The 24,986-nt window shown below is 41.7% G+C and overlaps 1 protein-coding gene across 1 annotated transcript in view; it reads right to left on the reverse strand.

The window, feature by feature from the left end:
* MYH9 (myosin heavy chain 9) overlaps positions 1–19,302 on the reverse strand; it is a 70,736-nt gene extending 51,434 nt beyond the window's left edge. The window contains exons 1-2 of the mRNA XM_027654950.1: positions 19,173–19,302; positions 4,160–4,512 (exon numbers count right to left, since the gene is read on the reverse strand). Coding sequence (XP_027510751.1) covers positions 4,160–4,492 — 333 coding nt within the window. The 5' untranslated portion in view covers positions 4,493–4,512; positions 19,173–19,302. The remainder of the gene's footprint in view (positions 1–4,159; positions 4,513–19,172) is intronic.
* Between the last annotated feature and the right edge of the window lie 5,684 nt (positions 19,303–24,986).

Here is a 24,986-nt window from a genome sequence, read left to right on the forward strand (position 1 = left end):
TGTTTGAAACATCTGGAGATGAACAGCTTTCTACAGCAACTTGTACTGCTACCATAAGAGAGTACCTTTGGTACTTTTTATTTCTGCTGTCAACATCTCTTCTATTGTTTGCTCAATGAAAAAAGAGTGCTCTGGAGTGGTAAAGAGTTCTCCACAAGGAGCACAGAGAGTACTTAATCAGATTTAGCTCCTTAGCTAGATAAAGGTAAGGATTAGACTGCACTGATCAGAAGGGTGAAAATAGCATCTACCACACAGTTTATGGTCTTGTATCTAAAGTTTCTACATGATGGTTTAATGTTAAGTAACTAGTTCACTCTTCTACGCAGCAGATTCAGATATAGTTTTCACTCAAAATTTTTTATAGATACTTAAGGTTCCTTTTCCATACCCCAAAATAAACTATCAGGATGTTTCCAGACCTATTCTTTTTCTTTTTCCTCTTTTTTCACTCATTTTTTAAAAATATTTGAGCAATATTTGAATGGCTTACAGAAAATACTAAATCACTTTCCAAAGTGGAAAATTATGAAAGTTGGCTAAAAACCTTTTGGCATAGTACTTCTAAAGTTCCAGAAGCTAAACTTCCATGAGACATTCTAGTCAGGTTAGGGTTCAGGTAGTGCTGGAAGGGAACAGTTTAAGGGATTTACAGAACCAACCTGGCAATTCTAGTTCCTTTTGCCTCAGCCTTAGCTCTCCATCAAGCCCAACGGTACTTGTACAGTACAGAGTATCAGCTGAAAGTCTGGGTCATACTTTCCTGACCTTTGACTTGTGGAAGACAGCGCAGCACCAAGAGGTAGAAAGGAGTCAAGGCAAGAGCAGCATGTTCACAGTACACACAATACAAGTCCACAAGGAACATTAAGTTTTCTTGTCTGTATTTGTGTGACCCTTCACGGCTGTGTTTGCTGACAAATCAGAACTGCTGCTTTTCAGGTAAGTATAGTGCAAAGGTCTGAAGCAATCTTACGGATGAGAGCAACAGTTTAGAAAATGGAAGACATTCATTTCACTTAGAGTGATGAAGCCATGAAGCAATTATGCAGGAAGAAGCCACCACTCTCTTCCAGCATTCTGGCTTCCAGGAGAAATACCTAAGGGAAGTTTCCACGCAGTATAATGATCTCAGATGTATGAGGTGATATTTTTGTTTAATAAGGAGAAACAACTAATCATGGCTGGGATAGGTAACTGAGTGAGACCACCATGTCACAACTGCTGGTCAAGCCCATTGACAGAGTTTTATAGGAAGCAAGTTGAGCTGTATGGAGCAGAAGCTGCCAGCCCTACCACAGAAACGACAAGAGTCATCTTCATCCTGCTGAAGTACAAGTAACAACTTATATGCATAAAACCCTGAATTGAACCCAAGGTTCCAGTTTAAAGGCTCACCTACCATAAGCATAGCTGGCTTGGAAATCCGTACTTTGTCTCAAACACTGCTATCTAAAAACAGAATTCTGGCATTACCTTTCACTATTTCAAGTGACATATAGGCCAAATTGGAACTCGTTTCGTTTCTCTAATGGCTAAACTACCTCTGAAGAGTTGAAAGGACCATCTACACATAACACAAAGTTGACAGCATTAGAAAGTTTATTTTCCAGCAACTGTTAATTTGAATAAAATAATTGGAACGTGTAAGGTTGAGTTTTGAGTTTCACACTGAATACAAACAGGGCAGTTCAGGTAAGTAACACAAAAGCTGACACTGATCTTCTAACAAAGGATTCCAAATAGAAAGGGTTAATAGAAAGCCAGTCTATTAGCAAATCACCTCAGTGCAGAACCAATCTACACACAGAAACAGTACACTGGTGTCAGACTCAAGCTCTTGGTTCTCAAACTGTTTGACACTCCTTGCCTGCACCAATGATAAAATTTCTCCCTTCCTTTTACAGGATGGAAAGACAGAAAAATAAAGTTAAAAAAAAAAATCTGACATGCAGCCCTGACGGCAAATGAGAGAGAAAGGACAAGAGCAAAACTAAATTATGCTTATGATCCTCCCAGAGACATTTATGCTAGAGATGCGTTGTGTGTACTCCCTTTCTTCAGGCGGATTAATGATCAACTAACAGCCACTCCAATGAAAGTATTTTAAGCCTTCACATTAATCTCCTGACTTGCTGAGAACTGCTGACAGGTGAGATCAGTCCATTTCACAAGTGCACAGAAACACAGTTTTGGCAAGACTAAGATTCTGTAATAGGGAATTACTATGCTAGGTTTTCTTGGGTGAAGGGTGTGGGGATTTTTGAATACTTCTTACAATCCAGTTAGAAGAACTCACTTTATTACAGTCACAGACTATGTCAGAAATCTCAGAGGATATCTTGCAAGATATGTAAAACAGCCCATTGCACAGCGTGCAACAGGCTGAGATACTGCTGAATTATCTTCAACAACTTACTATATAAACTAGCAATGTTTCCTATTCTAAAAATGTTATACATGATCTTACACATCACATTTCATCTCAATATCAAGATTATTCCCTCTGAGAACAGATTTTGACCAATAACAGGAGGAGTTGTTAACCACAAGAATAATCACATGTATTACCCTCCAATCACATTAGCTCTCAGATTCTGACATCAGATGGTGGGAGTCAGACTAAATTTATATCAGCCCTGCATCTTTTAGATGTTCTTTGATAATTTCTGTAAGAGTCAACTCTATGCCTTCATGCCACTCCAGAAGAGCAGCGGTCACAGAACTAGTCAGTCATGAGTTTCTCACTTGTGTTCATACCCCTCAACTTGGAAGGCAACAGTCCACAAAGTTTCCTACCCAAGATGTACAGTTAGAGTGAATTCCTGCTATGTGGTGTCTTAGATAATATCAGTCCCTATTAGGGCAGAAGAGAACATCTACAGATTCTACATAAGATGACTACACAAAAGACTACAGCCCTAAGGGGACGATAAAGTAGTAAGCATTCAAAAAAACCATCCCAAACATACAAAAAGATATTGCAGAGTTTTTACTTATGTTGTCTTCTCCATATGACAAGAGAATCAGTTTTTAAGTTTTGGAAGCACAAGAAGTGGTGGGGGGGAACCTAGACAAAATTTCTTTGAGGATTCTATTAATATACATGTTTACATGTGAAATTTCCTCTTTAGTACAATGTATTTTACTAGATCTTCTAAAATACTGTGAAGAAGATTTCATAGTGCCTAAAAATACTGAACATCCAGTATTTCTCACAATTCCATCTCAAGAAGTCCCATTTCCATCCTGTAAGCAGAGGCTAGTCTGAAAATGAACAAACCAAGGTACGCTAATTCCTGTTTTAACCAGTCACTGCACCCAAATTTTACATTACCACTGGGTTTAATAATTCATTCTATGACTGCAGAATATTAATAAAGATTATCACAACCAACGTCTGCTGGTTAAACATAGGCAACAGGAGGAGAAAAATCAGAAGGGAACTGAAGAACCAGATCAAGGTTCCAAAGTCTCCTTCCCCACCTTTCCCTGTTTATTGCCGTCGGTATTCAGTGAAGTGGTTGCTGCCTCCTTCATCGGGTATAACCGTTGGTCCCATAAATGGTACCTTTGTCATTTACACAGCAGTAAGAAGCAGGAATCTCTGCTCTTGTCCATTTGGGGGCAGAAGGAAAAGGAAACATTTCCTATCTGTAAGCACATGCAGGCACATATGTTCCTTCTCTGACAAGACAATCTGAGATCCAGAATTTTCGTAACACAAAGCTTGGCATTAGCATTCTTCCCCACTGAAGCTCCAGACATGGAAAATGCAATTCAAACGCTGGGTGTATTAGAACTGTGTTTTTATTATTATTTAGTTCAGTTCAGATCAGACTCCCTGTCTACCACTATCCAACTGCTCTTGCTTCTTGCTAAAAGAAAGTTCAAAGGCATTCAAAACACCCTGCAAACAAAGACATTAAAACATTAAAGGCAAATTTACCATAGCATTCCTTGAAAGCTTCAATATTAATAGCAGGGGGTTGGCACAGTTTAGTGAAAAAATTGTAAGTAGAGGGAAGAAGTGAAGTCACACAAGAGTTGCGACAGGGGCAATGAAAGGTTAACATACATATCTAGGAGCAAAGTGATTACAGTAAGTTCACACAGTATGTAATCAAGAACTCCCACCCCAATAGACAAGATTACTTACATAGATCAGTCCTGAGTAGTATCTCTCCTTCAAGTTGTGAAGCACAGACGCTTCATTCAGGCACGTCAGCTCTGCCATATCTTCTACTTTAGAGAATTTCGGGGGGTTCATCTTCTGGATGTCATCCTTATTTACTTTCACTTTCTTCCCATTCTCTGCCAGTTCCACGATAGCTTCATCTCCTACTTCTTCCTTCAGGCTGGCTGCCTCAAACCCATTCTTCTCTGAAGGAACCCATACCAGCTTCTTAGCTGCCCAGTCAGCCTGAGTCAAAGGGTTATTAATGATGTTTTTGTCCACATAAAGGTACTTATCTGCATCTCTTTGCGCCATTGTGGTTTACAACTGGGGACCTGTGAAGAGAAGGGGAAAAAAAAAAAAAGGATATTTTTAAAGCCTCAAGTTGCCTTGCAAATTCCTAGAGGCAGACAGGCACATGCTAAGTACTCTGAATCGCTGGTCATCAGAGCATGCCTCCCCTTCCTTTAGTTTCATGTTAGTAAGCACTGCTAAAGTTGTCAAACTTCCAATAAGGTCAAGGTTTTGCTTGCCAAGAGGATGAAAAAAACCCAACTAGCAAGCAGTTTTAAAAAAAACCCCTACAACACAACACTGACCGTTAAGCATTTGGAAGCCATTATTTGGCAGAAAAGAGAAAGCACATTAAAGTGCCAAGTACCAAACAATTTGTGCCAATCCTCATAGCATCAGACACTATGTCAGTAACATTCAGGTCAAGATTAGCCCTTCACTGCTCTACTTGGTAGAGATATTAGCTCAGAAATATAATCATAAAAGTTTAATCAACACTTTTACTTTGTATCTCCTTCTTCTGATAAGCTATAAATCAAATATCATAACTTGTTAGAAATGCCAACTACCAGTCTAGACAATGAGGCGCACTTCGCTTCTAAAAGACAGCAATAATTTGAGGACACCGGTTAAGGCTGATGTCAGATACTTTCCATCACCAGCTTAGTAGTAATACCCAGCCCACCAGTTTCTTTCTTTTTTTTTTTTTTACATAACATTCAGTAGGAAAAACCTTCAAGAGAGTAACAGAATAAATCTGCGTTCAGGAAAATTTACAGTTGAAAATCCTCTAATGGGATCCTTCTATGAAGCTGTGGTCAGACAGAGGAGAGAGTTCCACCATACAAGAGAGAGACAGGCAGCATGCTCAAAAAATGGCACCCCAGATTCAGTGTTTGATCAAAACCAGAACACTACCGCCAGGGATTTTCCAGTTTATAAAGCAGCAATTTTATTAGTGCCATTCAGGAATTCTTTCAATCAGAAAAGGGCTGCATGCGTCAAGGCTCATTAACCATGTAACAGCAGCCTCTTTACAAGATCCCATAAACATAACTTCTTGGAGCCTTCCTCACAAAGATACCAGTGTCCTCAATATATGTTTTTCATAACTTGGATAGAAACTAGAGCTCTTTACCACCTAAAGAACAGGAAATGAAAATATCAATACTCATGTCATAGAAGGCCATCAGGATCTACAGGGTAACTTTTCTACTGAACATACCCACATACACAAACAATCCAGCAAATCAAATAAGTGAAGTTTGACTGGAGGTACTGCAGACAAAAAAGTATTGAAAGCAGGACAGAAGCAGCTCAATTCCCAAAATATGCATGAGAGCAACAATAGATGTTGAGTCCCAGCATTAGCAAGCAGTGAATGAAGCCAGAAAAACATCAGCTATAAATAATGATGGGCACAAATGCCCACACCAGCCATTTGTAAGCATGTAGGGAAATTCCTTTCAACAAATGTATTACTGTAGGTGGGATGTAACTTTGTGTCAGAGACTGTATGGTTAGCTGTATATTCACAGCCAAAAATTCTTCAGCAAATAAAGAGAAAATTACTCTATAAATAATCATTTCCTTTAGCTTGAGTTTAAAATCTGATCTAAGCCTTACAGGATATGCCAAACAGCTATCCCACACTTTACCTTGTCTTTCCTTGCCCACAGGGTCCCTGACACTTCCACCTCAATCACCACAATGGTCATTCTCAGAGCAACTCCTCCCTGGCTTTTCATATTTTCACTGAAAAACTAGATTTTAATGGGTACATGATGAAGAGATTTGTTGCAGAGCTAAGAAGTAGCAATCTGGAGGTTGCCATTAAAAACTGCAGCTGTCAGGAGAGCTTCAAGACCACCCTACTACAGCAAGCCTGACAGACTATATAGGAAATAGAGAAGACTAACAATGCAATAGAAGATATTAGGACTTCATGACACTGCAGAGTATCATCTGCACGTTGTGGTCAACGGGTTAAAAAAAGGGAGTGGAGGGAAGGAGGGGGAAAAGAAAAAAAAAAAGAAATAAATATTCAATTGTGTCCAGAGTTGTATCAGGTTTGGCAAGGCAACAGCTGTGCTCTACCCTCCATTACACAGTTTCCTGCCTATGCAACTCCCAGAATCTAACCAGTTGCCTTTTTTGGCTATAATCAGGCAGGACAGAGGCAGTATGCTTCAGCTAAATTCAGTTTCATCATTTCCTGAGGAATCCTAAGTAACCAGCCATCTGAAGTGTCCTACATTACACTGAAACATATTCCTCACTTCCTTACTGCTAGAGTAAATGCATTCCCTATATCTTGGAGATACATTCCAGGACAGAGTAATTCTTTTTGGCTAAGAAATATATAAGATCACAAGAAATCTTTCAAGACGTATCCCCAGCCAGTTCTAGATCTGAAGAGAACTAAGGAAAGAAGATAGTTACAGAGACAGTAGTTAAATTCCTTACAGTAGGAGAACCCTAAATTATCTCACATACAAAAGGATTGTATTCTTCAACCAGTAAGGGATCATTCTATCACTTTTTATTTTCAGGACTGAAAACAACTTTTACACTAAGAGGAGAAATAACCTAACACAGCTAATCTAAAATCTCACCAAACACTAAGCTTTTTAAGCCACCAATTAGTAGTGAGGAGATTCAAAGAGAGCTTGCACCCCAAACCTGAAACAGACTTGAAAACTACCCTATTGCATGGCAGCAGCAGTCTTCTTATCACCATCTTTAATTAGTCTTCATATGCTCCAGAACAGAATCATCACATACTAGAAGTAAAACACTGGAGGCTCATGGTAAGATAACATGGCATTAGTGCTATTCTCGAGGCTGACTTCTAACCCACAGGGCGTCTAAACTAGCAATACCACAAACCAACCATTAATTTGTCTTCTCCATAAGAACAGTACCAGAGGAATCAGATTCAGCAAGTTCCATCTTACAGGCTCCTAAACTTATCTCCCTACCTTATGCTGCATTTCACTGGGCATTTCTAAAAATCCCTTTAAGTGGTCAAGGAAGGAAGCAAGCCCAGTAAGCTCTTGCAGCCTTACAGCCACTCACAATGAATGCAAATCATTGCCATTTTAGGAACAAATTAGGAAGCAATTTGTTTGTCTAGTAGTTTGCATTTTGGGTGTAGATAATTATGCAGGGCAAGGACATTTATCTTTACATGGCTATTGTGCAACTGTCAGATGAGAATACCGTTAACAATATTCTTTTTGATGCAACACCAGTCTACAGGCAAGACGACCAAAAAATACAGAAGGAAGACAGACCATCCTTGTTTTGAGTTTAAATGTCTCCTTCCTAGTATTGTTTCCAAAAATGACATACTACAGTCACTTCCCTGTTAACCCAGTATGTTCCCTTATTGTGGTTCGTAGCAGCCTGAGGAAGAGGCTGGTCAAACTTTGCTTGTTTTCCATTATTTCAGGAACCAAAAGACACTCTTTGCCATATAACTAACTACACAGTTGCCATAAAGATGCCATACAGTTATAGATGGAGGCAAAGGTGTCTACAGTTATGAACAGGACAGGACCAAGACATAACAATACGTAGTCCCACCTTAAAAAAAAAATTCAACCCTCACCCCCCTTTACATACATATTTTCCAAGAGATTCTTTTGAGAGGAATAAGTTAAACACTGGTTTTAAGATGACCTGCATTCCCATTGAACTAGGCAGAACTACCCAAAACCCTCACTGGAATACAATCTTTTGCCTTAGTCTCCTGCAATTTCACAGCCTTAAGGCTCAGGTTATAAGACACTTCACACACTCCCTACATAAACCTGGAAACAAACACGTTATCTAGCTTGGAAAGCTGCCTCTGCTGTAAGGCCCAGTGTTTTGCAACTGCTAGAAGTGTAGAACATTACCTGTTTGCAATTTCATTTTCCAGAACTATTTGTATTATATCCCCTCCCTCCCAATGTTTACTCTGTCAGCAGCCACAGTATTGTTCTAGGACTGAGCCACTGCTCAGTAAGATGAGCTTGGGCTCTGCTAAACTCTGAAGGTAACAGCTGAAGTAGAAATAGGATCAATATATTCAGAAGAGTATTAATGGCAACAGTTAAAGCATCATGCTTACTACTGGCTAGAAAAGAGAACACTTCCAGTTTGAGTTACCTGAAACACCATTAAAGTAGGGATCTCCACATTGCTCTTTTTCAGCTCCAGGTTCATTCTTAGCAAAGATGCATTACTACATTGCAACAGACAGCTTTAATCACACACTATTTTCCTATTTTAATGAATTATGAGAAGTTTGTGAAATTGTCTGTTTCATATCCACCATTAAGGTACTGTTATAAACTTCATGTGATTTCACATAAAATGGTCCCCCCACATGGTTTGTCCAGTGGCCTTTCTACTAGCACTGCAAGAGGAACAACCCTGAAGATCAGTGTGACAAAAAGAATGAACAATAAATAGCAAACATTTTCAGACTACAACACATTAATTTCCCTTTTTTCACAGGGTCCACATTTCAAAAGTATTTCAGGAACACAATTCTCACACCACTTTCCAAAATGGCTTACCTGAGGATGCAATACGAGACAAACACCCTTTCACAGAACAAAAGGAATGCACACCATTTCTATAGGCAAGACAAGACTTTTACACTAGAAAACTGCAGCACTACTGGTCACTTACCGCCCCACTTCAGTCACAACTAAATTGCACTCAATGAAGAAATTTAATTCTTTGTTAATACACAGCATTTAAAAAATAATCTGACTTCGAGAAGCTACTAATGATTCAAACTCAGTTTGGTCATTAACATTCATATGATAGGAATCCTTGCTAAGTGTATGATCTGAACAGCTAATACTTGCATTATTTTTGCAAACTCAACTATTTCATGTTCCCCAGCCAGCTGAATACAGTTCATCAAATCAACAGATTTAAGAGCACCTAGAAAACTAAACTAAAGTAGTCTAAGGTAGACTTTACTGGCAAGGCTACCTACAGTGAGCATGAACTGACAACATAAAAACCCTAACCCACCAAGAAAAACTTGCTATAATTCCCTTGTATTCACTAAGAAATTGTTCAGATTTGTTTAGAATCTAGGAGACTGACACTTCACAGCTCCATGCCCCAGTATGTTTATGGGAAAGAAAACTGCAAAGTTTGTTAGCCCAAACTGCTCCAATTTGTAAGTAACACCTACATAAAAACTGAAGTCTGAACCGCTAAGGGCAAGAAATGAATCACAAGCGGGAGGCGGAGAAGAAGGGAAGGCAAAAATCTGGCAGGAAGCTGAACTGATGGACTGGTTATATGTGCTTATTTCTCAAGTTCAGTACATTGTGACACACCAGTGCTTGATGCTTCAGACTGAACTCAAGAATCACGAATTTCAGTTTTCCCACTAGAGAATATATCAGGCAAGCACACGAGTTGGCAGTTAACACTCCCTCACAGATAGTCCCGGAGCTGAAGGCACTGAGCCACCCTTTTCGTTCAGAATGCGGTGCTGCCATGCAGACTCATTTTTTGTAGTTCAGCTTTATTTGGGATTCATAATGAGCGCTATCAGGCTTACTGGAGTTCACTGCTTTCCTCTCTAGTCACCGTCTGACGCACACAATACATTGTTGAAAGACTTATTTCACAACTGGAATGCAGATTGCTGGCAATTATTGTTGCATATTCAGTTTGACTGTAGCGCTGCCCAGACTTGCCAGCTACCCTGTTTATTACTGTAAATTAAACTCAAGGTAGAGCACAAAAGTGCCCTCTCTGTATGCAAGGGGCTCTAAGAATCAAAAAGAAGGAATCCAATTATCTAATGTATAAATGATACCTGTATTGCACAAAAGTGACCTACTGGTCAGACTACATGTAAGACAAAAGAAGTTGAAGGGAATTCTGTATCTTCCAGGTGGCCTAAAGGCACCTGACACACATCCTCAGAACACTGAACGTGGGATAAATGTTTCTCAGTTTGTGTGTCCATCTCTCCTCATCAGCTGCCAAGCACCACTCTGGTATGTGTAAAGCAGCACTTGCATATATTCCACTGTAACAGCTGACAGAGGAGGTTTGCTCTGGCAGCTGGGACTTCCCATGGCAAAGTGCAAAGGCCACAAAGCCCTGTGCAAGTAAGATATTGTCCTTATCTGCTAGTCACCTTTTCTCTTCACTGGGTTCAAATACGGCAAGACTGTGAGAACAGAAGCTACAAGCACATGTACGTGTAACATAAACTAATACCAACCTAAAGAGGCTACTTTTGGGTACCAAAGAGTGAAAACAGGGTAGTACAGGCTTCACCACAGGCTACAGAAACACAGAAACAATCTTGAGCAACCACAGTGCATACCATAAAGTAATTAACCACTGTAGGTCATGGGCAAATAAGGCCTAACTTCCTTAAGTTAATGCTAGGGAGTGTATGCTTGCCCCTATTTTAATTGCACCTTCTGAGTTCAGTGAGACACCAAGACACACTACTGTGTAGATGGCACCAATACAGTTAATCAGCTCTATGAAGCTTGTGCACATTGTTTAAACACACCAAACACTGATTTAGGAAGGGGGAGGGTAGCCTTCTGTTGATTTCAAATCCAGTCTTTAGCATGACAAAGCTAGGCTGGCTGCCACCCAACCCCATTCACTTTGAATAAATATTCAAAGTTTACAATCCTGCATAATACACTTTCTGCAACTGTTGTTTCTCATTAGTGCAAGTACAGTACATGCCTTCTCAGCAGAGGAGAGAATTCCTCTTACAGAGACAGTGTGCCCACAAGGAAAACATTCCAGGGGGAGAACACATTCTTCGTGACCACTCAGCAAAGTAATCCCACTTAAGGAGACAGCTGTAGTTCAGAAAACTGCAGCCCATCCCTGCTGTTCAAGCTGTTTTGCTGGAAGACTTGTTTTCAGGAGGCATAATGGCCTGCAAAAGTTCTGATCAGGCATGCAGAATTCCCTAGGGACATCGCATGAGAGAGGGAGGAAGAGCTTGGAAAGTTTCAGCCTGTCCTTGTTACCTCAGGGTCACTTTTCATCTCTTCCCTAATATTCTGACTTAAGGCTAAAAAAGGATCTACCAAGAACTCTGAGGTGCTATGTGAGGTAGCTCTACATACTTCTGTATCAGTTAGCACTCTTTCTCATCTTTGTCAGTGCCAGGTTTCAATTCATTGCAATAGGAAACAATGAATAAAACAATTACACCTAAACACAGAGAAGAAAAATATGGTTCTGGTTCACCCTTTTAGATGCAAATATGTAGCATGTATGTGGCTAAGACAAAGTCATCTCACAGGAACAATTACTCTTGCTTACATTAACCAACAAATTGCTTTGATCCCAGCATCAATACTACTAATCTTTTTCCAGCCCATACCGGAAAGAACCAAGAATTGGTGCAAATACATCTGCTTAATAATTTCTGAAAATATTATGTTAAATTGCAGCAGAAGGTTCTCTAGACACTTACGGCTCAACCTACTGTGCCAAACCAGGTCTGTGTACAAACAGCTTTCTGCTACATCTCATGTTTTCATTTTTGTTTCAAATAGCTCTGCTCCACTGTTAACAGGAGCTATGGGAATGGTAGGCAAAAACCCTGGCAGAGAGAAATCTACCACCTTTACAGGGTCCAAGCTTGATTCTCAACTCTTCCAGCTGTACCTAAGGGTTCATTAAGAAGACCTACCTCTCTGTTTATGACGGTGATCTTGGAGGTGAAGGGTTGGAAAAGAGTGACTCTTTCTGGACATGAGAACAACAATAACTCCTACACTGAAGAAAAACTTACATAGCCTTTAAGTTCCAGGATGTATAAGGAGGCCAGATTGAAAATATTTATTGATTTTTTTTTTAAATTTATAGAGTATAAATATCATCTTCAAGATAGTCTGAAAAACTTCATAACATTCAGATTGTGACATTTCCCTATTGCATTCAAGGTCTTGCATAGCTCCATGACTCCTTGCTTAGCTCTCCATCATAACTGATGTTCCAGAGAAAGCTCCAGTGCAGCAGAGCGCGTGAGGAACACTTATCTGGTCTGTACACTTCAGCCTCCCACTTATCCTCTGGTTAGCTTGTTGCTTTCCTGACCTGTGCTTTCTTCCCTAAATGTCAAATATATCACTCTTTAGAAAGGAACAGCATTAGCAATCTCTAATTTTAGTAGTCACCCAACCGTGCCCTCCTGTCTGGATCTGCTGAAGCACTGATTTCTGTGTTAGAAGAGAACAAAGGACTCATCTTTTAATGTCAAATGAGTGGTAAGAAGGGCACCTGAAGTAGGAACTTAGTCTGAGCTGTTATAACCATGGCTATATGGCTTATAAAAGTCTCTCTGTTCTAGTATTACAAGAAAAGAATTCTTTGGAAAAAAATTATCTCCTTCTGACAGGAGACTGACATACTGTGACATTCCACGGTTCCAGTATGAGGAAGCAAATAAAATTTGAAAGTTTCCAACAAAGTTTTGCTTTCTGGCCTAATAGGATAAAAAACAATATCAGGAAATGCTGACCATGGAATAACAAAACTGCTTCATGTGTTTCCACCACAGTTAATAACTTTCTTCACAGCCATATACACTACAGTGCTGTGGCAGTGAGGCACTGGAACAGGTTGCCCAGAGAAGCTGTGGATGCCCCATCCCTGGAAGTGTTCAAGGCCAGGCTGGATGAGGCTCTGAGTAACCTGGTCTAGTGGAAGGTCCCTGCCCATGGCGGGGGGTTGGAACAAGATGATCTTTAAGGTCCCTTCCAACCCAAACCATCCCATGATTCTCTGATATTCTTCCCCTTATCTACATGAGCAAGAGGTGAACCATACAACATGCTGGTATTTATCAGTTAAATCTACATCAAGTTTTTTTAGTATTAAAGAACTAAAATCTACCTATATAATCCTGCCCATTACAAAAAAAAAAAAAATTAAGATTTTGTCACATAGAAGATTACCTCCCACTGCATGGAGGAAGAAGATAAACTGATCATGTACACATATGCCTGGGCTATGCAGACAATACCTAGATAATTTTTAGAAGTTACAGCAGTTTGTCTAAAACTGGTGATCCTTTTTTTGCAGAAAAATTATGACTAATACATCTTCCTCGTCACATTTGTGTGTTCTCATTTTACTTTTCCCATCATATACTGCATTAAACTTGGGAAGAGCCATTAAACCAATTCATAATAATTTACTGCATAGTGAAATGTCAAAGACTTTAGTATCTGCTATAAAGATTCATACTGCAACATAACCCAGACAATAAAAGCTAAGTGAGCTGGTTTAAGTCACAAATCTTAAGTCGCAGTTTAAAGAGAGTCTTTCTGCTTGTAGAGAAATCTTACTTGGTATTCATGCTTTCCTAAGAAAGAAAATTCCCTTTGTCAGTAAGCAGACACCGTATATTTGTTCTATATCCTAAGATGGACTATCAATTTAAGAAAGAGAAACCCTATCAATGAAAACTAATTTGTACTCAGGTGTTTCAAAATAATTGATTTTATCAATTCTGACACAGAAAGACTGGAATCTCTTGCACTAAATGGTAAGCAGACCTACAGGTTAACAGTCCCTGCCAAAAAGAGCTTACTCACTAACCATTTACCTACAAACTAATACTACAGATGTTTTAAGTCAGTCACATCTGGAGAAAAAGAAGCAACTGAAATTATTTTTTTCATTGACATTTGGCTGTAGGTTTCCTTTTTTTTTTTTTTTTTCTGGAATATTTAAAACCACTCTGTCACTGAAACTAGATGGGTTGGTTGCTGGCCATGACCAACTTTAACCAGTCAAATCCAACGTAGATTAAAAGAGCCTAAATTCAAGTGAACTGGTGAAGTCTTAAGCTGAAAAGAAAAAGTCTTCAGCTGAAAAGAAAAACATAGGTGAATGTTCTCTCATCACTACAAACAATAAAAAGGGAAGTAAACTATCACAAGAGCGTGCTTTAAGTCTTAGATTTTAAACAGGAAGCTGCCCAACAGTAAAAAAAACCCCAACTCTGACTGCACAGGACTGTCAAAATTGAGCTGCAAAATTTCCCTAAACCTCTTTTCTTACAAGTCTGAACGCCCACTTGGCTTTCAAGCAAATCAGAACTCCAGTTCTGTGTTGAGGCAAATATCACAATGGATTTCCTGCTGAGACCCATTAAAATGGTAGTTCTTGATGAATAGAAGTATTCATCAGTTAAGGAAACTTTATGATACAGATTTCCAAGTTACATTTCCCTCAATATATTAATTATTAGCTTATTAGCTTTACTGAAATCGCTCATCCATGTGGTTTTATTTACTACTGTCAGTAGAGTCAGCATCAAGAGAAATTTAAATTTCTAGTCATGAAGACAAGCAGAATCCAAACCCCATGTACAAAACTCTAGAGGCACAAATTTCATAAAGAGGTCACAGAGTCAAACCACAGTATGCAGAGTTACATTTCATTATACCTCTCTGCAATCAGCAGCAATACATTTGTAGGACTTGTACAAGAAATAATTTGCAGTAGACAAGTATGTTAGATCAATTTTACATTTTCCACTTCACTATGTTTAAAAAGGGCAGGATTTAGCAGTACTAGCTCCAGAAGTATCATACAATGGAATCAGTCACAGTGCCATCACCAGAAAATTGTAGACACTACTAATTCTTTAGACTTTTTAAGATGCTCAGAAAGGCAACATCTTGTGATGAACAGTTATAGGCCAAAGGATCATTAACTGAAAACATGGACTAGTCCATTACACTGAACACGACTGGGTTGGAGTGAGGTCCGAAGGTGTTAAGCCACTACAGTGGTTTAGAACTGCAAGACAAATTGGTGTTCAGATTATTACTTCAAGCACTCAGAACAAGTTCTCACAGTCACTGAAGAAAAAAGTGAAGCGGACAAACCATAATTAAGATGAACTTGTAAACTGATGCATTTCATGTAGTTGGACAACACCCATTTGCATTAGCTTCCAGGGCAGAAGTTGCATTTGTGTTTTTTGTCTCATCATACTCTATGAAAATCAGATTGCTAGTTTCCATCTCTTTCTACACTAGAAAACTCAATTAGAACCATGGTGTGTTCAAACTGAAAAGAAATTTAAGGTACAAGGTCACCAAGCCACCATTAAGCTAGAGCAACTGCCAGCAAAAACAATGCTGCTGTAGGCAATCCTCTGCTATTATAGTTCTGTTCCAACCCACAGAAGACTTAACGTCAGGCATACAATTTCTCTACTTAACATGCAAACAGCTCTGCCTCAATTACAAACTAAGAAAACAAAGACTAATAAGATATTTATACAAGAAATCAAAGGCAAAAAATGTATGTTAGAGGGCACCAAGTGCACTACTGAGTCAAACCAACAAAAATATATTAAATCACACACTGAAGATTAAAGTTTTGGACAGTTTTAGTAGATTTGCGCACTAACTCTGAGCCTCTAAAATGCACTGTAGTCATCAGTTAACTTCAACACGTTACCCAATAACCCGAAACTACCACACAAAGAAGCAGATGTAGTACACAGAGGTGGGGGATAAGATGACCTTAGCTTTTATTTCCCCTTTGGTAAACCCTGCATTAACTAGATGGGTTCCTGTACCTCCCATGGGTCCATTTATAATCTCACCCTATTAGAGTCACACCAATCCACAAGTGACATAAATCTAGGCAAGACACAGGCCTAGGGATGGGGGTGGAAGCAGAAAACTAAGCAGAATCAGCTCAGAAATCACAATACCTCTGACACGTGTCCAGTCTCCTCTGTTCAGTATCCTGGAGATTAACAGAACAAAACCTGAAATTTTGGGCATAAACAGACTAATCTCCCAGTACAACTGAAGTATATTTTCACATAGTAGCTGATATACATGCACTCCCTTGTACCTATCTGTGAATAGTCTAACAGAAGACTAAGTTGTGAACTATTAACTGCAAACATTTAGTACACATTTAGTATTTTTAAAGGCTTTCCAAGATAATAATGGTTCACGTTTTCAAGATAGTTTGTTGCAGCAGTAAATGCAAGTCTCACATTTGCAGCAGATACATCTGCAGTGCCATGTACTGTTGAAAAAAGATTTAAGCACCTGTGGCATCTGACTCCACCACAGTTTTTAACTCAAAGAAGAGTAGTAGAGCTACCACCCGCTACAGTTTGAACACTCTCCAACATTTTGCATAATACCAAAATAATGTGCCAGACAACACAGATTATTTCAGCCTCCTAAGTGAGAAATTCTTCTAATTTCTTTCCTACAACTTTACTGACAAGTATTTTTTCATTGTTATTACCATTACTTATTAATTAGATTCACTTAAAATATTACGGTGCAGCTCTCACAAGCTATTTGCCAACTTAAAATGTTCTGAAGCACATCAGAATCTACCTAGAGGAAATAATGAAAAAAGCTTACTCTTTATCTCTTCAGATGAAAGTCTCATCCTGGCAACTTTTTTCCAACAAACACTTGAAAGAAAAAAAAACAACCCAACCCAGAACCACGGTAGAAATATCCTAACAATCTATGCAAAGTTGAATAAAAGGCCTTCAGTTTCTACACTCATTCTTCTGGGGCAGACCCAACTTGACTATTAAGTCTTCCTGTTTACACAGAAACAGAGACAGGGCTACCCAGCAGAGCTAACACTGAGGTCGAAGAGTCTTCTCCAGGCATCTTCCAAATTCAGATCTTGTCTATACAAGTCAAGCAATCAAGAGATGACACCATATTCCAAAAAGAATCACATAACTCACCAGCTTGGTGCCAGTCATACTCACTTTGACATTTCAGGTCAGAAAATATGAGAAGTTCTAATCCCCCATTTCTAGCCACTACTACCAATTTTGCAGCTACCTTAGAGTTACAGAAAATGTTGCCTGTCCACCTCTGGAAAGACAGTGTACACACTATGAATAAGTGCAATAAATAGAGCTATAAAGAAGGAGAACACATCAACTTAAACACTTCCACCTGACATGGAGCATCACAGAACTGCTGCATGATTTCATTCTAGTTATTTTTACCATGTCAGATTAGCACACTATCTTGTGTTTACAGAGTTTTGTTACTTGTGATTAGCAACTTGAAAACCTTTCTGTGCTAAATGCAGTCCCACTTACATTTATCAGTTGCTTTCCCCTCACTATAACTTCCTAGTTTACAAAATACTCGTTTATCTCATTTAAACTTTGAGAGCACCAGAGTTGCAGACAGTGCATTTATGGGTCAATACATTTCTGCACCATGATTTGCTATTTTCACTGGAATGCCATCGATAAGTGAACTTAGACACATGTGACCTAGTGACTAATTTCAAAAGCATTTTACAGAAGCAGTAACTGATTAGAGGGCTGTTACTTTGGAGTTAAAACTTTACCATAGCTAGCCTTACAGACAGGAGATGTATACAAGAGCTAAGAATGTGTAATTTAATCTTCCAATCCATGGTTCAACAGCCTCCACGTAAGTTACCTTGTATTTCCTCCCAGCAAAGGGCAGAGGCAGAAAAATCATAGATGGACTTTGACCTGCAGACTACTACAATATCTTTACAAGCACAAATATCTTTGAAGCAAAGGGGTTTTATGCATTACTTGAGAGATTTTTTTTAGGAAGACCTGCTCACTTAGAAAAAAGTTTAGGCTCTTAGTTTGCTCTGATGGACTTTGGCTCAGGACATCATGATGTAGGATACAGAAGAAAAACCTATGGAAGAACAAAGGTGAAGAGCACAAACAGAGCTTCAAGAGCGAAATAAAAGAAAGAAAAGGAGGAAAAAGAGGAAAGGGAGGGAAAGAAAATGGAATTAACAGTCACTGCATGCAGTGCTTGCTGATCAATGAAGTTTACTTCTGAAAAATTCCGCTCTATTACTAGAAGTGTGTTATTCCTTTAAAATTCATTTCACCCTGCGCTTAGGCAAATTAGGAGCAACGCTCATTAAACCCACTGGGCAGGCGCCACCCTCGGGGGCTATGAAACTTGTTACTTTCCACACCTACGGGAGGACAGGCAGGTAAAAGATACCACTAAAAGCCGGAGAACTTTTACTCCTCGCTTGGAGGTGATGCCTCAAAGCACAAGCTATCTGCAAGAGCTCTCAGTGCAAGCTTCATCTTGCCCTGTCACTCCCTCCCTCCCTCCTCCCTCCCTCCCTCTCTCCCGGCCCAAACCGAACGAGGAAGTGGGGCCGGGCGGGCGGAAGCCAAGCCCATGGCGGTGTCTGAGGAGGGCTGTCAGCCCGTGACTCAGGGCTGCTGCCCTGACAGCTGCCCCGCCGGCCCCGGCCCGCTGCCCCCGCGGCACGGGCACCGGGGCACACGCACCGGGGGAGGCGGGGAGGGCACAGGGGTCGGTCCGGGGAAAAAGAGCGCCAACTACCCGCCCCACCCCACCCCACCTGCGGGAGGCCGGTTCGCAGGGAGCGGAGGGAGAGCGGTAACTCCTCAGGCACAACGCGACCGGCACGCACGGCCCCGGAGGAGAGGGGGGACACGGGGAGCACCTCGGGCACGGCAGGTCCCGCGGGGACGGGGCAGGAAAGAGGCGGGACAGCAGAGCCCTCTCGCCCGGCCGGACAAAGAGGCGCCAAACCCGGCGAGGGAGGGAAGGAGGGAGGGAAGCGCGGCGCCAGGGGGGACAAACCGGAGCCACCCGCGCCCACCGCTCCGCCCGATCGGCTTCACCTGAGCCCGGCTACGGCGGAGGGAGGGAAACGCCGCGGCGGTGGCGGCTGCGCTCCTCGCGGCGAGAGTGCGGCGTCCTCCGGCTGCGGCTCCTTCCGCGGCACCGCGACCGCCGCTCGCTCACCGGCACTGCCGAGCCGCCCGCCCGCCCGGGCGGGGCCGCCCCGCCTCCCGCGCCGCCGACAGCCAATGGCCCCGCCGCCCCCCGCAGAGTGACGGCCGCGGCGGCCAATCAGAGCAGGGCCGCGGGGGCCGAGGAGGCCGTTGATGAGCCGTTAGCAACGCCCGAGCGCGCGCCCCGCCCAACCCCGCCCCGCCGCCGCCCGGGCGGGGAGCGGCGGCGGCTTCGGGGGCTCGGGACGGGTGGGCAGCGCGTCCGGGGCTCCCCTCGCCGGCCGCCGGATCGAGTTTCCCTGCTCTGCTCTGCCCGGGCTGAGCCGTGCCGAGCGGTCCCCACAACCCCCCGCGCCGTGCCAGGCCGGGCCCACAATGCCCCGCGCCAGCTTCTGCTCCTGCCGGGGGCAGCGGGTGTGCCCGTGCTGTGAGCGGGGAATGCGGGTCAGCGGGGCGATGGGTTCGGCCCCGGCCTCCGGAGGCCATGCCAGAAGTCCTCGGAAATGGGGGCTGCGGGGGTGTCCCGGTGAAGAGGTTCCCACTCGACTCTGTTGTCTTGTAGTGCAAAATATCCGCGATAGGAAGGTGCCAGTCGCAATTTCATTTCCCAGAATCAATTGAGTTGGAAAAGGCCTCCAAGATCATCGAGCCCAACCTGTGACCGAACACCAGCATGTCGGCTAGACCATGGCACTAAGTACCACGTCCAGTGTTTCCTTACACACCCCCAGGAACAGTGATTCTGCCAGCTCCCTGGGCAGCCCATTCCAATGTCTAACTACCCTTTCTGTGAAGAAATTCCTCCTAATGTCCAACCTAAACCTCCTCTGGCACGGCTTGAGACCATGTCCTCTCATCCTGTTGCTGGATGGCTGGGAGAAGAGGCTGACCCCCACCTGGCTACAACCTCCTTTCAGGCAGTTGTAAAGAGCAATAAGGTCCTCCCTGAGACTCCTCCAGGAATAACAACCCCAGCTCCTTCAGCCGCTTCTCTTAAGACTTGTGCTCCAGGCCTTTCACAGCTCCATTGTCCTTCTCTGTACTCTAAGGAACAGAACCAAGGCAAGCAGAAGCACGGACATAAGCAGCCCCTGATGCTGCTGAGGTGTTTGAACAACCAGTGTATATGTTTGTGGAGGCCTGAAATGTATTTAAAAAGGCATGCCAAAACACAGAGGTTTGAAAAGACAGAAGCAGTGCGGTTCTGCCTCCTTGCATTTACTGAAACTTCAGGATGAGCAAAAGGAGGAAGCAGTAGCCAAGATGACAGACCAAAGTCCTTCTGAAAAGGGTACAACATATCTAAGTCCAGATGTCAGAACCAGACACACAGATAAGGTTTACTGCACATTTTACAAGTATGCAGAAATACAAGGCTCCTTCCTTCTGTGACTTCTTACTTTGGTACAAAAAGGGCAGATTTGCAGATGTAGCTGCCATTGACAGAAAATGCAAGGTCAAGTTTACCTACAAGTAGAAGAGGCAAATGAAGTTAAAGAAGCTTGAATAAAGAGGGAACTTAGTGGAGAAGTACCTAAAGTAAACATTTCTTGTCCAAGTGAAACACTTCAGGCTTAGAAATATTCATGGCAGCAGTTTGGAAACAAACCTTTGTATTTCAAGACACAAATGGCAGAAATCACTGAAAGGTTGTACAGCTGAGTATCAGGGACACAGAGGTGTCACTGTTAGAGGCATCATCATGGCTGGGCTTCACGAACAAAGATTTGGGGAGGGCTCTACCCATGTTTGTTACAAGCGCGTTGGTGGCTAAAAAGGCCAGTAAAAGATAGACAAGTCCAGTTGCAGAAGGCACAGCAAAAAGACTCCTTAGGAGATATATTCTGCAAGACACGATTCCTTCTGCGTTGTCTTTTCTCCTCAAGAGTGATCCTGCGTGCATTCTCAAAGGCATCAGCAGTGTTATAGATAGTATGTCTCCAGACCTCCCGATTGGAGGCCAGAGTAGACCAGTTATGTTGATCAATATGGCCAAGGCTGAGATGTTGTTTCAGGGAGTCCTTGTATCTTCTCTTCAGGGCTCCTCTCATGTGGCAGCCGGTGGCAAGTTCACCATAAAGCAAGATCTTAGGAAGGGGGTGGTCCATCATCCTTGAGCCGTGTCCTGCCCAGCGCAGCTGTGTTCTCAGCAACATGGCCTCAATACTTGTGATATAGAGGCATAGGTGAGAAACATAAATACAGGTTCAAAATAGAAATTAAAATTTAATTTGGCAGTGAGAAGGGAACATACAGGGTAGGTCTTCGCTAGTACTTCATGGCAGAAAATGAAAGGAAGCTGGAATTGTGACTGCCAGTTACCTACATAACCAGATACCTTTGGATTTACTGTGAGGGTGGTGAGGCACTGGCAAAGGTTGCCCAGAGAAGCTGTGGATGCTCCATCCCTGAAAGTGTTCAAGGACAGGGTGGATGAAGCTCTGAGTATCCTGGTCTAGTGGAAGGTGTCCCTGTCCATGGCAGAGGGGTTGGAACTGGATGATCTTTAAGGTCCTTTCCAACCCAAATCGTTCCATGATTCTATGGTCAAATGATCCAGTGATTCATATTGAGCCATGAAAAAAGTGACCATCATATGGAAAGGATATTTACTGGCTGAACAACAGAGTTTTAAATTCTCCCACCAAAATGAAGCAGAATAAAAATAGCAAAGGTAACTACATATATCAAAAGCTTTTTAAGAACATCAGAGGCTGCATCATCAGCCAAACTGGCTGAGAAAGGAAAGGTAAATGAAGGAAAGCAGTCAGTATCAAGTCTAAAGAGAGCTTTTAAAGGAGGAAAAGTAGGAGATCTTAGCTGGAAAAGGAAATACAAAAGGCAGAATGAACTGACAGCAAATAGTAATATTGGAAATAAAAGATAATGACTGCAAGCATGAAATGCAGACATAAAAAGGCTGCCACAAAGTCATTTTTGAAGAGCATATGATACTGGACATTTTAATTTTTTTTATTCTTTTCTGACTCTCACTCTTGCATATGTGCTCTGGTCTTCCCAATGCTATGATTTGAGGCTAAGGTTAGGCTAGACTGTCTTCTTAAGGTTTGGCTTTTTTTTTCTATATAAATTTGAGAACTTGGTCCCACTCATGTTTAATTGGTATCAAAACTTTTTCATGGCTTCAGCAGTAAAGCATCAGTTCAGAACAAAAATTGATGCAGGTTTACACCATCCTTCCCCTTCACAAAACGTGTATCCCACCTCTTTAGAAAACTCTGTGTATTTCCCTAATGGTCAGATTTGTAGATGTGCCATAGTTGAGGCAAATCAGATTTTAAATGTCTGTTTTCCACAGCTTGATTACTTTGAAAATAGGTGCAACAGGTTTTTGTTGGCAGGAAGTTACCCAGGAAAGGGGACACACCTCAGAGAGAAACAAGTATGACCAAAAAAGCTATCACACTGATTTTATACATCTGTTACTTTCTACAATTTCACATGATGTTTATATGAAACCTTCCGATCAACTTCACTCACATTTTCCATCAGTGTTTGCAAGCCAACATCCTTTGGAAGAACACACCTTTAATGATCACTGAATTCTGAAAAAACAACAGCACAGAGATTTACCAGTTTGATGGGAGTAAATTAATGGTACTGTAATATTTCTAGAGGGAAACAAATCTATTAAACAGAGAGCATCCAGAGATATCTCTTCAATTTTCAGCCTTAACTACACACCAGACAAATGGCCACTGCTGAACTACAATGTTTTCCCCTACACTGATCTAATAGAAGACCAGTTTGGTCTTAAATGTGTTGCAAACAAACTTTACTTAAGTTTGTTGGCAAATGGCAACCCCTGGGAGAAACCTGCCCTTCCGTGATCAGCAATAAATGCAGGGAGATTTGATTTCTGTATCTGACAAAGAGATAAAGTGGTTAAATTCATTTTGGTGAGTAATTTCCAATGCTTTACAGGGCAGAAAAAAATCTTTTCCAAAACTAGTTACTTACTGACAAGCTTGAGAGGGTGAAACAAGAAGAGTGACAGAGATGAAAAGGTGTTTACTTCATCGGAGAAGTCACATTGCTAAATGCTAACCACAGTGGCCTTAGACAGAAACCGCACATGTACAGATCTGGAGAATGTCACAATCTGGTATTGCTAAGAAGCCTCAGCTCTGCTTTTGCAAAAGCTTGAAACATTAGTAGATTCAGTGCACATTCATAATTAGAATTGTAAGAAAGCAGCTCTGGAGTGGCTTTAATGTGTTCACCCATACAAAGCAGCAGCTATAAATGCAGATGAGAACTTGGAGGGTTTTCAAGTATTGTAGCAAAAGGAAATGGCTCTTTGGAGGTGGGTCTGTAGAAGAAAGCCACGTATGTCTTGTGGACTTCATGCCTCCAAGCAACCTGAAATTTGTCTGCAATTTAAGCACCATCTATTAGCACATAACTTCCTTTTCCCTTTAAACCAGTTCCTTATTGTTCTGCTCTGGTAACAAATGCCACATCCAAACTGTGAGAGTGTGGAAGGTGGAAAACCATCTCAAGAGATGTGGAAGGAGTGAAAGCAAGTGATGTTTCCCCTGGTGGGGGCTGGTGGTCAGAGAAGCAGTAGGGAAATGTGGCCCAGTAAAGTGTCTCAGAAGCAGCCAGGAGCAGATTTTAGGAAGAGAATAGCCCCTTTTCTTACACAATGATGTTACCCTCAGTGGGACCACCCACCTTCTGGCATGGCTGTGGAAAAGATATGGCTTAATAGTCTCACTTTCATATGTCAGGGTGTGATTCCATTACACCACCTTCATCAGCAAAGCTGGTTTAAGGTGTTGTCTATTCTCCCACTAGCCACTTCTTTTTAGTGCTGTGTCACAGCTTACCACTGCTCCAGTGGTGCTGATGAAGATATTTAGAAAGTCATATTGTGTACTGGATCACTGAAGAACAGTTAAAAAAGAAGGTCAAGAAAAAAGATCAGTTCACTGATCTAGTTTATAGGCCCACAGAGAGATACATCACCACAACTGAAGGGATTAAACTCAGGCACTGTGACGGGAGTCTTTTAAATTGACTTTGCTGATGGAGAAAATTTAAGAGGGAAATATATGTGCACCCCGAGACTGGGGAGGAAGGGAGGAGCTGTACCTGGCATACTCTAGCATTTAAAACAGTTATTCTATTTTTCACCTCTCCCCAGCCCTCCACCCACACAGTCCCATGTGAACAACCTGCTGAAGTCCTGCTCCCTCTTTGTGGTTCTTGCTTCAGCTTCAGAAAAAGAGGAACATGTTTTTACTTTCTTAACACATGAATGACAAGATCTGCAGCTGAAAAATAAAGCATTAACATACAGCATCTCTGTCATTTGGGATACCATTAGAGGCACGCATCTCTACCCTTCGGTTAAGTAGTGCAGTGAGTATATCTATCACATGCCAGAATCCCTCCTTTCCATAAAATGGGAGTGACACCATCTTGTAGAAGGGACCTTTATTGGGGAAGCAGGTTATCAAACAACTGTCCTCTAACTGAAGTCATGGAAGTATCCTCAAAAACACACCTAAATGAAAACTTCTGTCCCAGGCAGGAGAAAACTCTTCTTGGAGCTTGTGAGTTCATCCAGTCCCTGAGATGAGATTACAGCTCCATGTGGCATGGTTACAGATACCACATTCCTGATCTGACATACTAATAATAATGGCCCAGAGCTCTTTACCTCCAAGAGGT

This window comes from Corapipo altera, unplaced genomic scaffold (assembly GCF_003945725.1).
Source record: "Corapipo altera isolate COAL_440 unplaced genomic scaffold, ASM394572v1 1, whole genome shotgun sequence".
Classification (NCBI taxonomy): Eukaryota; Metazoa; Chordata; class Aves; order Passeriformes; family Pipridae; genus Corapipo; species Corapipo altera.